The 16,225-nt window shown below is 39.7% G+C and overlaps 1 protein-coding gene and 1 pseudogene across 6 annotated transcripts in view; one reads left to right on the top strand and one right to left on the bottom strand.

Moving 5' to 3' along the window:
- The window catches only part of AP4S1 (adaptor related protein complex 4 subunit sigma 1), a 51,235-nt gene that overhangs the window by 11,217 nt on the left and 23,793 nt on the right, over positions 1–16,225 (bottom strand). For all 6 annotated transcript variants that reach the window (XM_042942927.1, XM_042942923.1, XM_042942924.1 and 3 more), the window contains 3 exons: positions 8,842–9,044; positions 5,346–5,432; positions 4,434–4,502 (listed from right to left, as the gene is read on the bottom strand). In XM_042942927.1, the coding sequence (XP_042798861.1) occupies positions 4,434–4,502; positions 5,346–5,432; positions 8,842–8,979 (294 nt within the window). In that variant the 5' untranslated portion in view covers positions 8,980–9,044. The remainder of the gene's footprint in view (positions 1–4,433; positions 4,503–5,345; positions 5,433–8,841; positions 9,045–16,225) is intronic.
- Positions 1,745–2,356, top strand: LOC122221341 (annotated as a pseudogene).

The following is a 16,225-nucleotide window of genomic DNA, read 5'->3' as shown; positions in this document are numbered from 1 at the left end:
ATAAGTAAGTAAGTAAGACAGTGTTGTCAGGATTAAGCAGGAGCTAGAGCTGTGCTGTCTACTATGGTAACCACTAGCATCATGTGGTAAATTAAATGAATTAAAATTAAATTCCTCACTTCCTCCTTTACAGTAATCACATTTCAAGTTTTGAAAAGCCATACATGGCTAGTGCCTACTGTACTGGATAACACACGCACGGAACAATTCTATCGCTGCAGAAAGTTATATTGGTCAGTGCTGATTTATGGCATCCTCTCCAAGCAGTCAATACAAACATGGAGTTTAAAGCCAGCCTCAATGGCCCCTGTCTCCTCAAGGCCAGTCTGGAAAGGCCTGACTCCTTGCCATCTTCCAGCTTCAGCACTACTTCCTTCCTAACTAGATGCACTGCCATCCTGCAGGCCACGAGGCAATTGCAAGATCCAACCCCTGAATGAGGAAGTGGCTGACAGTAAGCATTAAGTTAGTGGGTCTCAAATTTAAATATGCATCAGAATCATACAGAAGGCTTGTTAAAACACAGAATTCCTGGGGTGCCTGGGTGGCGCAGTCGGTTAAGCGTCCGACTTCAGCCAGGTCACGATCTCGCGGTCCGTGAGTTCGAGCCCCGCATCAGGCTCTGGGCTGATGGCTCGGAGCCTGGAGCCTGTTTCCGATTCTGTGTCTCCCTCTCTCTCTGCCCCTCCCCCGTTCATGCTCTGTCTCTCTCTGTCCCAAAAATAAATAAAAAACGTTGAAAAAAAAAAATTAAAAAAAAAAAAAAAAAAAAAAACCACAGAATTCCTGATTCAACAGTTTGAGGTGGGCCCACAATTTGTATTTTTAGTAAGTTCCCAGGTGATGTTTATGTCGCTGGGAACAACACTTTGAAAACCACTGCACTAAGGCAATGAAGACAGGCTAGTTGATTGTCCCATGCAGAAGGAATTTGCCAAACAATTCTGGTATTAGGAGTTAGGCTGAAGATATAACTTCTTAACATGAGTTTTGCCCTTAGCAGGCTTTAGTGAACTCAATATTACTTATTATGGAGATTTCACTCACTGCCTCAGGAAGAAGCAGCCTAGAAACAGTTTCTTCCAAATCCTTTTATTTAAAAGCAAAATGAAAGAAGGGTGCCAGGGTGGCTCAGTCGGTTAAGCATCTGACTTGGGCTCAGGTCATGATATCATGGTTCGTGAGCTCGAGCCCCACATTGAGCTCTGTGCTGCCAGCTCAGAGCCTGGAGCCTGCTTTGGATTCTGTGTCTCCCTCTCTATCTCTGCTCCTCCCCTGCTCATGCTCATGCTCTGTCTCTCTCTCTCAAAAATAAATAAACATTAAAAACTTTTAAAGCAAAATGAAAGAAACATAACAACTTTGAAAACTCAGCTTGTGCCACTACTACCTCTCAAGAATATCTAACTAAGGCTCAGGAAGGCCTATGGGAACAGAGTAAAACACCTTCACTGATTCTTTTTTTTTTTTTTTTAACATGTGCTCTTTTGTTAAAAATGTTTATTTATTTTGAGAGAGAGAGAGAATATGAGCAGGGGAGGGGCAGAGAGAGAGGGAGAGAGAGAATCCCAAGCAGGCTCCACACTGTCAGCACAGAGCCCAACTCGGGCCTTGATCTCAGGAACCATGAGATCATGACCTTAGCTGAAATCAAACTAAGATGCTCAACTAACGGAGCCACCCAAGTGCCCCAGTAAATCCTTACACTTGTGGTCAACTGATTTTTAACAAGGGTGCAAGACAATTCACTAAGAGGGCAGTGGAGAACAGTCTTTTCAACCAATGGTGTTGGGAAAATTGGATAGCCACATACAAAAGAATGAAGTTAGACCCCACTTCACAGCATATACAAAAATTACTCAAGCTTTTCCAATCTGCCATCTGGAACCACCACCAGGATGCAGATTTTCGTGAAAACCCTTATGGAGAAGATCATCACTCTTGAGGCTGAACCCTCAAATACAACAGAAAATGTGAAGGCCAAGATTCAGGATCAGGAAGGAATTCCTGGTCATTAGAGACTGATCTTTGCTGGAAGCAACTGGAAGATGGATATACTCTGACTGTAACTGCAAAAGAAGCCCACTCTTCATCTTGTGTTGAGACTTTGTATGGTGCTAAGAAAAGGAAGAAGTCTAAACACCACTTCCAAGAAGAATAAGCATGAGAGAAAGAAAGTTAAACTGGCCATCCTGAAATACTGTAAGTTGGATGAGAATGTCAAAATCAGTCCCTTTGTCAGGAGTGCCCTTCAGATGAATATGGTGCTAGCCACTTTGACAGACATTATGGTGGCAAATGTTGCCTGACTTATTGCTTCAACAAACCTGAAGACAAGAAATTGTGTATGGGTTAATAAAAGACACAGAAGTAAATCTTCATGACATTAGGGAACTGTGAGATCATGACCTGAGGTGAAATCAAGAGTCAGACGCTGAACCAACTGAGCCACCCAGTGCTCCAAAGCCTTTTTAGACATAACACCAAAAACATAAGCAACAAAAGAAAAAATAAATTAATTGAACTTCATCAAAATTAAAAATTATTGTAATTCAAAGAACACTATCAAGAAAGTGAAAAGAAAGCCAGTGAAGGGGAGAAAATATTTTTAAATTATATCTGATAGGTACTCAAATTAAGTTAGTTCAATCAAATAGATTTGTTTTTGTATTCACTCAATTCACTCAAAGAGATTTGTATTCTGAATATAGAAAGAACTCTTACAACTCAACAATAAAAAGACAAATAGTGCAAGTGAAAAATGGGCAAAGGATTTGAAGACTTTTTCTCCAAAGAAGATATACAAATGGCCAATAAACACATGAAAAGCTCCTCAATGTTTGTTGTCCAGTAGTCGAATGCAAATCAAAACCACCATTGATTGGCCTCTATACCACTTCATACCCACTAGGATGGCTATAATCAAAGAGACAGATAATAACAAACTTTGGTAAGAACATGGAGAAATTAGAACCCTCAACCACTGTTAAAGAGAATTTAAATCATGCGGCCACTTTGGAAAACAGTTTGGCAGTGTGTCAACATGTTAAACGTAGAATTACCACATCACCTAGCAATCCCACTCCTAGGTAGACTAAAACTATGATGCCACACAAAAATATTTACACAAATTTTCAAAGCTGCATTATTCATAAGAGCCAAAAAGTATCAATAACCCACATATACATCAACTAATGAATGAATAAATAATATGTGGTATATCTATACAGCAGAATATTAATTGGCAATAAAAAGGAAAGAAGTACTGATATCTGCTACAACATGGATGAATCTTGAAAACATTATGTTAAGTAAAAAAAGCCAGTCACAAAAGACTACATATTATACAATTCCATTTACATGAAACGTCTAGAATAGGCAAACCTATAGAGATAGAAAGTAGACCTGGAGCAGGTGGAGGGGGATCACTGGGAAGGAAATGCTAATAGGTATGGTGTTTGTTTGGGGTTAGGAAATACTCTAAAATTGACTGTGTGGTGGTTGCACAACTCATGTAAATACTAAAACCTATAAACTTTATTTTACTTAATTAATTTATTTTTTAAGGTTTTATTTCTAAGTAGTGTCTACACCCAACGTGGGGCTCAAACTCACAACCTCGAGATCAAGAGTCACACGCTCTACCTACTGAGCCACCCAGGTGCCCAAAAAGGCCTGTATGCTTTGAATGGGTGAGTTTTGGGGTATGTAAATTATATTTCAATACAGCTGGGGTTTTGTTTTGTTTTGTTTCATTTCATTTTTTTATTTTTTATTTAAAAAAAAAATTTTTTTTTTTTTAACGTTTATTTATTTTTGAGACAGAGAGAGACAGAGCATGAACGGGGGAGGGTCAGAGAGAGGGAGACACAGAATCCGAAACAGGCTCCAGGCTCCGAGCAGTCAGCACAGAGCCCGACGCGGGGCTCGAACTCACGGACCGCGAGATCATGACCTGAGCTGAAATCGGATGCTTAACCAACTGAGCCACCCAGGTGCCCCTCATTTCATTTTTTTAAAAAGGGGTTTTGGGGGAGGAACTCATGTGTTCCTTAAGGGGAGTTGGTTTTGACCATCAAAGCAAGGGTTTGGATAGAAATGATTCCTAAACTAAAAAGGGTCCTGGTGCCTTAGGAGGGAAACCAAAAGAAAAATAAAAGAGAGAGGGAGAATAAATTAAATAGCAAAGTCTCTTAATTAAAAGAAAGACATAAGAGGTTCTCAGTCTTGTAGAACTAAGTCTTTATAAAGATCTAAGGCACACATAGGTTTGTAACACTTTGAGCCAGAAAGAAAGGTAAAGAAAATGTGGCCTCATTTGAGTTTTAACTTTTGCACATTGAAGTTCTATATTAACATGTGTTCTTGATATAGACCTATTTCTGGGAAGTTGGGCTGAAGACAAAAACCATTTTTTTAGTTTTTGGACTTACCACGCGGCTGAAGTATTCATCTAAAACTTCCACAAAGTTATGGATGAATTCATAAATTGCCATCTCATTCTAAAATAAAAAAGGAAGGGTACAATTAGTTTTAGTATAGCTCATGTGGAAATTGGACACTGACAAATATTCAGAATGGTTCTAGGACTCACTTGTTGGAAAGACGCTTATCGGTAGGGGAAGTGTCAAAAATCTTAACCTCTAAGATTTTAAGTTCATAATGAGTTTAGCTGGACTGAAACCAGGCCGAGTCTAGTGTTTAGGGTTTTGAGCACTACTCCCTGACCTCGTCATCAAGCGGCTGAAGCAGTTTTTCAGGATCTTCATGCCACTACTTTTCTGTTTGTGAAGATGGGGAAACTACCTCAAGGTTTGGTTCACACATAAAAAATAATCAACTTGAGATTTCCAAGTATTTTAGATCTTAAACAGTTTTTCAAGGATTCAATAGCCACAGGTACTGTTGATCTGGGACTGACATTTCTGGAAAGGTGAACTAAATCTGAGGAAATTCAATCACAACACAACCATATTTATCATTTGCTCTGGCTTCTTGTATATGAGCCTATATTTAACGCTACAACTGACTGGCCTGTACACATGTCTAAGCTGCCCCAGTGTGCCACAAAGAACATGGTAGGACATTGGTATTGCTTAGGGTTGAGGAAGGCATTCTGTGGTTTTGTGCTTCCCCACAAGCTACTCATCTAATCCAAGAAAAATCCCAGGTATTTCTTTTCCACACAGCTTTCCCTAACCTTGACAGAAACCAAGATCCTTCAAGAGTCAAGATAATTCTTAGGTAGGCAAGTAGGGAGGAATATATCAATTTACGGAGGAATAAAAATCAGACTATTATTCTTAGTTTTCTTGCATTTTCCATAGGCTCCTCTCTTATCTTACCTCAGTGTCATTAACTCCAACCACAATGAAGAGAGCTGCGTACTGTCGATATATCAGCTTAAAATCCTTAAATTCAATGAAAGAGCACTAGAAAAAAACACAATTAGATATTAATTGCTATAGTTGACAAGTATTTTTAATTTTTTTAATGTTTATTCATTTTTGAGGGACAGAGTCAGAGCATGAGCACGGGAGGGGCAGAGAGAGAGGGAGACACAGAATCCGAAGCAGGGTCCAGGCTCTGAGCTGTCAGCAGAGCCTGACTCAGGACTTGAACCCACAAACCGTGAGATCATGACCTGAGCTGAAGTCGGACGCTCAAATGACTGAGACATCCAGGTGCCCTGACAACAAGTATTTCTTCAAAATGGCATGCATAATTTCTAGGTTCTGATTTCAGTATTGGGTCAACATATTCCTAGAAATCTACAATTTAAAAATGTTAAACAATCTTTGTTGGTTGCCTCTTCACAATATTCAGGGGACTATGGAAGCATCTCTAGCGGGAGGCAGAGAAGGGGTTTAGAAAAAAAGGCTCTGAGCATCCACGTGGGTTCCCCCTGAACTCCTTCTCATTCCTTTGCTTTGCTCTGTGTGGAAGTCAGCAGGCAAAGGTACCCCCAACATGAAAATAAGCCAACATGACAAAGATTTTCTTCTTTCCATTTCCGCTAGGCTCTTTTGGAAGCAATCAGAGGTTTAGTTTTGTCCTATTTAATAACCAGTGAACAGCCAAATATACACGGCATACATACATGTATGTATCAAGAAAAATCTTGATTTCTTTTTTCTTTTTTTTTTTTTTAATTTTTTTTTTTTTTTAACGTTTATTTATCTTTGAGACATAGAGAGACAGAGCATGAACAGGGGAGGGGCAGAGGGAGAGGGAGACACAGAATCCGAAACAGGCTCCAGGCTCTGAGCTGTCAGCCCAGAGCCCGACGCGGGGCTCGAACTCACGGACCGCGAAATCATGACCTGAGCCGAAGTCGGCCGCCCAACTGACCAAGCCACCCAGGCGCCCCTTGATTTCTTTTTTCTAGACCCATGAAAAGAATCAATGTAGACTCTTTTATAAATTATTTAAAATCTTGGCTTTTGTGGGGCAGACGATAGTCAAAATCTCCCATTGTAAACATTGCTTCCTAGGAGTTAATAACTAGTTTACCACCACTGACTTGTGGATAAAACAACTCCCTCCCCATTCATCTCTCTACTACATCCATTGTACAAAGGGTGTTGGGAAGGCACTGGGTAGACAGAAATTGGACAGCAGGCTAACAGCACATTGTTGCCCTTTCTTTGGACTGTTGGGTGTGCTTGACCAAATGTGATTGAACATGAACTGTATGGCTTTTTGCACTGGCATAATCGCTTCTGGTGCCCGAATTGCTCTTGGTGTACCTGGAGATGAAGTGGTAAGTTTTAATTGTGAAATTTCTTCCATAGGAGAGTCATTTGAGAATCTAAAATGGAGGCATTTGAGGCTCTTATTTAAAATTAGGATAGGGGCACCTGGGTGGCCCAGTCAGTTGAGCGTCTGACTTTTGAATTCAGCTCAGGTCATGATCCGAGGGTTGTGGGATCAAGCCCCATGTCGGGCTGTGCGCTGAACATGGAGCCTGCTTGAGATATTCTCTCTCTCTCTCTCTCTCTCTGTCCCTCCCCCTTTCTCTTTCTCTCTCAAATAAAAAAAAAAGAAATAAAATTATGATAAAAGAAGTACAGGACCGTTCTGCAGCTTTTGTTCACTGTAGAGCCAGTGTGATTTCTGCTCAGTTGGATCTTTCAAAGAAATACATCCTAGTTGAAAGAACTGAAGAACATTTTTCAAAGCCTCTCAGGAGTTCTGACATAAAACAACAACAACAACAACAACAACAAAAAGACAAAACAGCAACAACAACAAAACAACGAAGTACCTTTGTGGATAACATAAAAACTAAGCTGAGATTGTGTTACTTCAGTGCCTAATTATCCCAAAGCCCAGGGAGTTCCTTTTAAAATCTAAAATAATTTAGAATGCTTCAAAATTATGTAACAGTATATTCATTCCAAAGCATGTATTTCCAAGGGTAACCTATCAGTGAAAATAGTGCCTGAAATTGTGCAGTGCCTGCATTCTGCAGAAAGATTCAACAGGAATACTTCTGGAGTTTGTTTATGTTTACTTAAAGTATGTGGCTATTAACACGGCCCTTTAATAGTTTCTGTTCCTTTTAGACAACTAAATGAGGCGGTGTGTGCCATGGCAGGCCAAAGTGGTAATTCAAAGAGGACTCTGAGATGTTGAGACTGGAAAATCAATTTAGAAGCCAAGGGAAACACAGTTCCAACATGTAACTTCTGAGCACAGATGGACCTTAATATTTTAAGACTTAGCAGGGGTTCCCACAGGCAGCCTTTCTACATATGCTGTGAAACGGAGAAGTGGCAAAATTAATGGGCGATTTAAACAAGCTTTCTGATTTTGCTGTACTTTGTTCAGTGATTTTCAGTGGACTCAAAGTTTAGGACCTGCATTCAGTAATTATCCAAGTAAACTTCTTTGTAAAAATGAACTCAGTTTTTAAAATTCCTATTCGTTATTATTTTAATGATTTTATTTAACCTCAATTTTGACAGAATGGATAGATTTACTATTTTCTATTAATTTTTAACTTCCACTTACTCCATCTACATCATAACACAAGACAAGTTCCAATCAAATTTGTTGTTTTTTTATTTTATTTTTTAAAGTTTATTTATTTTTTATTTTTATTTTTTTTTGAGAGAGAGAGGAGACAGAGTGCGAGTAGGGGAGGGGCAGAGAGAAAGGGAGACACAGAATCCGAAGGAGGTTCCAGGCTTTGAGCTGTCAGCACAGAGCCCGACGAGGGGCTTAATCTATGAACCGTGAGATCATGACCTGAACTGAAATCAGACACTTAACCAACTGAGCCACCCAGGCACCCCAAATTTGTTTTGTTTTTAAGTCACTAGTTCTAGTATTACGTTGGTGTTAAGTTTATAAAAACGATAAGCAGAAAAAAAATTACACTTCACGTGAGGATCATATTGTCATCCTCTGGCACCAAGTCTGTCTCGAGTGCTCACCTCTATACCAATCATCTGACCTTTGTCCCTTGGCTTAAAGAAAGCCACCTGCTAGAGGCACTCCTGAGAGTTGTAAGGGCTAAATTCATATGAACAAAAAAAAGAACATATGTCTATTAGCTGGAATAAATTTGAGCTGCCACTTCCACAGTGCATTGAGACAAATATGCTGGCCTAAATAAGAACTCAAGATGTTTCCTGGTTCTCCTTGTTTGTATTTTCCTTAAGGGGATATAAAGAGAGCTATGCTTCAGTCTTCATGTCACTTCATTTGTTATTTTCCCTAATAGTTATGGAAAGAATGTAGTTCAAAGAAAACGATGGCCCTTGAGACTCAGTAATAACAGACCTGCCATTGACAAGTTGAATACAGAGATAAAAGAGAGAATCAGAAACTTACTTGCTCATTGGATCGGGAGAGACAGCTCCTTATGACTTCCGTTTCCAGAAGTGTACGCTTATTAATCTCCACATGTTCATAGTATTTAGAAAGTCGGGTCTGCCCTTGTTTATTCACCATGAGGAAAAATTTTATCATTTTTCCTGGCCAGTATTTTTCCGGATAGTTCAAAAGTTATGTCAAGGGGTATCTGAAACTAGAACCTGAGGGATGAAAGAACAACGAAAAGGTGAGATCAGTCCTCAAAGAATAGTATTAAATGTGTTCTACATATGAAGCAGAAGTAAATAAAATGTGATCTGATAATACTGATCTTTACTTCTATTAATTAAATGAGGTTTTAATAAGTAACTAAACATACATTTTCATTAGTTATCTTCCAAAACATAATTTTGAGTCTCCACAGTCCTTCTACTCCTATTTGTTCATTTGATTCATCATTTTTTTTTTTTTTTTGGCGCCAACTATGTGTCAAGTACTAAGAGATTACAAAGAGGAAGAAGCAGTGATTTTTTTTTTTGCAATGTTTAGAACATTTTTAAAATTTTTTAAACATGTTTATTTACTTTTGAGAGAGAGAGACAGGGCACAAGCAGAAGAGGGGCAGAGAGAGAGGGAATAGAACATTTTATTAAAGTACAAAACTGCTGGCATTAAGTGAAATAGAAAAACACAGTAAATGTATACAGAAACATTGATCACACCACTCAAGTCATACACACGTAAAAATGCAGAAAGGTCTTAAAAAGTTCAGAAGTTGAAAATTATGGAGATTTCCCAAAATGGATAGAACTGCTCACTGCTGAGTATGGCACTGATATAAGACCTTCTGAGTGAATGCCGTCCCTTACTTTCTGTAATCCAGTACTGCCTGGAAATGTGTTCCTTGGGAGATTCAGACTTGGAGCCATCCTGAGAGGACAAGTTAAGAGTTGACATAGGTCTAACTTGTGGTCTGATTTTCTTCATCCTACCGACTGTGTTGAGGTTATAAGGACACAGCCAGGCTATTTTTCTTCAGCTTCTGCTAATATTCAAAATGATATGAAGAATATAAGCAATTTCTCATTGCTTGAGCAAAAATTCAGCACATGAAAGGCAGAGTGGAGGGTATTTGTACTAGAACTATAAAGTTCTGTCTGATGGAAAATTAAGAAGTAGTGATTTCTGATCTTCTGATCTTTACCCCTAGCAAAGGTCCCAGGTAGGTAAACAAGTAATAGCAGTACAAGGAGATGAGTTGTGATGGGGACAGGTATACTTCTATGGTACACAGAAGGGAGGGATAGGGAACATCATGGGAGAGTTGGAAATGGCTTCCCAGGGAAGGGGCATTTAAGCAAGATCTTGAAGAATGAGGGACTGTGGGGCAGAGAAAACAGGGGTAGCTTTGTAAAGTTCACTGCAGATGTAGTTCAGGGGGCAAGCATAATAGTTGCAGGAAATTGAGCTGCTCACATAAAGTTGGCTTTAGAAGTCACACTAAGGAATGTGAACTTTATTTTATGGACAGTGGAGACAAGATCTAGAGTGAACTTTTCTTTCCTCAGTGTTGGAAGCCATAGTAGTAATCTCCACTCTTTGCCAAAGTCCCCCCATAAGGCCCTCTAACAAGTCCTATGTAAGGTCCTACATCAAGCAATTTACATATTTTCTTTATTCTCACAATTATCTGAGTCAGGTACTTGTGTTATCCCCATTCTAAGGCCAAGCAAATTGAAGTTTAGGGATGTTAAACACCCATAGTCTCTATATTACTTTGGGTCAGAAATGAGGTGCAGCTCAGAGGTCAAGCTCATGCACAGATCCCTGACACCTGCTAACTTGTCCTTATCACTCAAGGGTTCATGCTTGCAGTTTTATTTCTAACTCAGGTGTATTGAATCTCGTGCTTGTTCTTCCTATACTTATTCTGTATTTTGAAATGATCAGTGCAAAAGAGCACAATATTGACAATGACTAGTGCTCCTTTCTCTTCTTTTCTTCCCTCCCTCCCTCCCTCCCTCCCTCCCTCCCTCTCTCTCTTTCTTGTTTTAATGTTTATTTATTTTCAAGAGAGAGACCAGAGCGCAAGCAGGGGAGGAGCAGAGAAAGAGGGAGACAGAGAATCCAAGGCAGGCTCCAGGCTCTAAGCTGTCAGCACAGAGCCTGACACTGGGTTTGAACCCACAAACTGTGAGATCATGACCTGAGCCAAAGTCGGACGCTCAGCCAACTGGCCAGTGCTTCTTTCATTATGAGTATCAGAACTACCTCACTGACTCACCTGCCAGTATCATATTCACATTTTGGAATATCCTTGAAAATTCAGTGCAAAAGACCAAGGTTAATAATAGTTCTTAAATGAACTTGTAAAATTTGGAATAATTCTACAGAGAAAGTTGCAACAGATTATGGGATAATTCTTAGACTAAGTTTTGTGTTATTTTTTGCCCTCCCAGTTCATCTCATTTCCTGAACCCTATCAGACAGGTGGTTATCTCACAACAATTCCAAACATTAAGAGCTAGAAAGAGCCAGGCCCAGTCTGGCAAAGCCTGGGCTACTGTGTTCATTCAGGGTGCAGAACAGGATGTTATCTAGACCCAGCTGGGGACATGGCAGCTGTGCCAGTGGGGGGGAAGGGCTGTGGTCATTCACTCCCTTTTCCAGGAAGATAGGCTCACTACTGTAGGTGGGATTGCAACATACTCTGTTTAGTCATTTGGTATTAAGGGCTGCTTTTCTTCTCACAAATTACTGCCAGTAAATTATGGCCAGCAACTAGTAAATTAAGTTATCACCCATTCTTTTAGTCCCTTTTAGCAAAGTTAGCAAAGTTTAAAACAATCTTCAGGGCATCTGGGTGGCTCTGCCGGTTAAGCATCCAACTTCGGCTCAGGTCATGATCTCACAGTTTGTGGGTTCAAACCCTGCATCAGGCTCTGTGCTGACAGCTCAGGGCCTGGAGCCTGCTTTGGATTCTGTGTCTCCCTCTCTCTCTGCCCCTTCCCGGCTCACGCTCTATCTCAAAAATAAAGAAACATTAAAAAAAATTAAAACAATCTTCACAAAAGTTAGAAATTACAGTCCTAGACTCTGGATTCCAGCTGCCAGGTAGAAGAAAATAAAATATTGTCACAAAGGTACTCATGGCCAAACCTTTGCCTCTAAATGTCTTGGTTGCATTAAGTGGTAAAATGAGATGTAAAATGATCACATTGAGATGATACACCAACAGATCAAATTGGTTTCTACCTTAACAAGCACAGCATTCCTTCCCACTGACTTCAAGAGCAAGGATGGCAAACAAGGGCATGTTGAATTGACAGTCATTAGGATGCAAGTCTTGAAAATAGTAGCTGAAGGCATCTAAAGACTCGAATACATCATCTTTTTTTTTTTTCCTGCATGCTCATAAACAATTACACAATTTATAACTGTAGGGTTACACAGTGGTAATAGTGGCCAAGCAAAACTGTAAACTCTATTATAAAATACACAATGCCAAAATATACAATGTGGAGACTCAGAGACAAGTACATGTTTGAGAACAGAAGATGAATGCTTTAAGCAACTATCCTGGTTACTCATCATGAGGGAGGAGGGAAGTCAAATAATTATGAAACTCAGGTAGGGCAGTAAGGAAAGAATATGCTTAGACAAGTGCTGGGAGTGGCCAGGGAGCAGGTATGAACTTCCTGTGTTTATAAAACTCTGCATTCAGCAACACACAAAGCTGGGGAAGATGTTTGATTACCAGAAGTTAGGGGATTCCATGCCCAAGAGCCTGTGTGAATCAAGGATGAATGAAGAAGGGAAATTTCATTGGGGAAAGCATTATGCAAAGGGTGCTAGGATGCCTAAAGGCCAAAATGAGGGAGGCTGGTAGAGTCGTAGTAGAATATGAGCAGATCAATGTCCCAAGACCCCATATGATGGAAACTGAATGCCTACAGAAAAGACAGACTGGAAAGATTGAAATACATACTGAATTGGGCATCACTGTCATATTTCTGATGGTGTAGTCTGGGAGTTAGAACTGGAAGAGTCTTTACAAACTGTCCTATCCAAAGATGACAAATAGATTTCAACTTGGGTGCCAACTGTGACTAACTGTATTAGCTGCTTTGAGCACCATGTTGGGAAGGATTCTGGAACTGTTCAGGTTCAAAGATGCCTTGAATGATTAGTAATGTCAGTTGTGGGTTAGGAAGCAGGGTGTGGCAACATATGCACCTCACATCTGTCTTCCCCAATGTGCACTCCCTTCATTTTGCAGATGGGAAAACTGATAATTTGAGATGTAGAGTGAAGTCCTGAATTCGGGTCTCCTGACTTAGAATATAATGCTCTCTTTATCACATTGCCTCTATGCCTTGCTCAGTGTATTAGTGTCATTAGTGTTCATTTAAACTAAATAAGAATCAACTTTAGGTAGCTCTGGGAACAATCAAGTCAATTTCTCTAATGCTGCTGCACAATTTGGGAAATACCAAACTATGACAATGCATGAAAATGGTAGAGTATGAAGTTTCTAGAAATGAAAGTGGTATTTGATGATGGCTAATATCCTTTCTAGCTCCAGATTATTCTAGTACACACACACACGCACATAATATTAGACAAAAACAATCTTGCCCCCATAAAAGTGATTGAAATAAAATCCTCCAAGTTAAGAAGCAAATTTCCACCAGGAAAACATAAAGTCCTCATACAGCATAATAGTAAAAATGTATGCATTGGGGCTTCACAGTTAGTTTTGTGATCCTGGGCAAGTTACTAATCTTTTAGTACTCAGTCCATGGTACAATTGGAATAACAATAGTACTTTCCGGGTTGTGAGGATTAGAGGAGTTAGTGTGTGTGTGTGTGTGTGTGTGTGTGTGTGTGTGTGTGTGTGTATTTTAAACATTAACATTTTATTTTATTTTTACATTTTTTTTAGTTTGTTTTATTTTGAGAGAGAGAGGGAGGGGGAGAGTGGAGGAGGGGCAGAGAGAATCCCAAGCAGGCTCCGTGCCCAGCATGGAGCCCACTACCCTGGGATCATGACCTGAACCAAAATCAAGAGTTGGACACTTAACCCACTGAGCCACCCAGGCGCCCCAGTATATGTGATGTTCTTAAAACAGTGTTTGCCAGTTAGGTGCTATATAGGTGTTAGCAAATGTTATTATGATAATTTATCACCTTTTTTCTTCAGTGAAGCCTTTCCTGCTTATCCCAATCCCCTCTTTCTTTTTTTTTTTTTCAAGTATATTCATTTATTTTGAGAGAGAGAGTGTGTGTGCATGCGCTAGCGAGCACAGGGAAGGGAGGGGGAGAGAGGGAGAGAGGGAGAGAGAGAGACAGAGAGAGAGAGAGAGAGAATCCCAAGCAAGCTCCCCACTCTTGGTGGGGAGCCTGACACAGGGCTCAAACCCACAAACATGTGAGATCACGACTGAGCCGAAATCAAGAGTCAGATGTTTAACCGACTGAGCCACCCAGGTGTCCCCCAGTCCCCTCTTTCTAACCATAAAGAGCTGGCTATTTTCTCCTTGAACTCATTACTGTATCTTATAAAACTTGTCATCCTGTATAATCATTATTTCATTACATGCTGAGCTGCCCTACAAGATCAGTGATTTCACTTTTTCATTGTGACAGTAAGAGATGTATTTTACATTGTGACCCAGCATACAGGTACATATATATCTGATTCAAGTATATACGAAGCTTACCAAACAACACCTACCCATACTATATGTATTGTACTCTAGTGATTTCTATGACATTTTATAAAAAATGTAGTTGTGAGGTATTTGGGTTACACAAGATATATGGATTTTTCAAAACTTACCAAATGTACATTAAAGATTCATGAATTTAGTGGTGCCTAGGTTGCTCAGTTGGTTAAGCCCCTGACTTCAGCTCAAGTCATGATCTCACAGTTCATGGGTTCGAGCCCTGCCTGGGGCTCTGTGCTGATATCTCAGAGCCTGGAGCCTGCTTTGGATTCTGTGTCTCCCTGTCTCTGCCCCTCCCTCTCTTGTGCTCTGTCTCTCACTCTCTCAAAAATTAAAAAAAACATTTAAAAAAATTCATGTATTTAAAAATTTTTTTTTCAACGTTTTTTTATTTATTTTTGGGACAGAGAGAGACAGAGCATGAACGGGGGAGGGGCAGAGAGAGAGGGAGACACAGAATCGGAAACAGGCTCCAGGATCCAGGCCATCAGCCCAGAGCCTGACGCGGGGCTCGAACTCACAGACCGCGAGATCGTGACCTGGCTGAAGTCGGACGCTTAACCGACTGCGCCACCCAGGCGCCCCGAAAAATTCATGTATTTTATATAAATTTTACATAAAAATAAACTAATACTTTAGTTAATGATATTCATGTATTTGGGAGAAGTATATTGATATCTGTAGTTTACTTTGAAATGCACCAAAAAACTAAGATAAATTAATGGATGGATAGAGAAATAATAGATGGTTAGATACATGATAAAAAGTAATATAGTAAAATGTTAATGGTAGAATCTTGGTGGTGAACATACACAAATTCACTGTGCAATTCTTTCAACTTTGTAGTGTATTTGAAAACTGTTGCAATGAAATATTGAGGAAAAATGCTAGTTGTGGGACACTGTTTTTTTTTAAATTCATATATTTAGAGCAGTTTTAGATTTATAGAAAAAATTGCAAAGACAGTACAGAGTTCCCATATACCCATACCCCATTTCCCTTATTATTAACATCTTATGTTACAATTAATGAATAGCAATACAGTACATGATTATTAACTGAAGTCTATACTTTATTCACATTTCCTTATTTTTTACCAAATGCCCTTTTTCTGCTCCAGGACCCTATCTAGGATACCACATTATATTTAATCTTCATGTCTCCTTAAAGTTCTCTTGGTGCTGACAGTTTTTCAGGTTTTTGATGACCTTGACAGTTTTTTATTTATTTTTTATTTTTTAATTTTTATATATTTTTGAGAGAGAGAGAGAGAGAATGAGCAGGGGAGGGGCAGAGCGAAGGAGACACAGAATCTGAAGCAGGCTCCAGGCTCCGAACTGTCAGCACAGAGCCCAATGCGGGGCTTGATTTCATGAACCCTGAGATCATGACCTGAGCCAAAGTCGGACTCAACTAACTGAACCACCCGGGCGCCCCGATGACCTTGAGAGTTTTAAAAAATACTGGTCAGGTATTTTATAGAATGTCCTTCTGTTGGGTTTGTTTGATGTTTTACTCATGATTAGACTGGTTATGGGTTTTGGGGAGGAAGACCATAGAGGTAAAGTGATATTTTCATCACAACACGTGAAAGGCACATACTATCAACATAATCTATCACTGTTGATATTGACCTTGGTCACCTGGCTGAGATAGTTTTTGTCAGGTTTCTC

The sequence above is a fragment of the Panthera leo genome, chromosome B3 (assembly GCF_018350215.1).
Source record: "Panthera leo isolate Ple1 chromosome B3, P.leo_Ple1_pat1.1, whole genome shotgun sequence".
Taxonomy (NCBI): domain Eukaryota; kingdom Metazoa; phylum Chordata; class Mammalia; order Carnivora; family Felidae; genus Panthera; species Panthera leo.
This window is presented reverse-complemented; position numbering and strand designations above follow the sequence as displayed.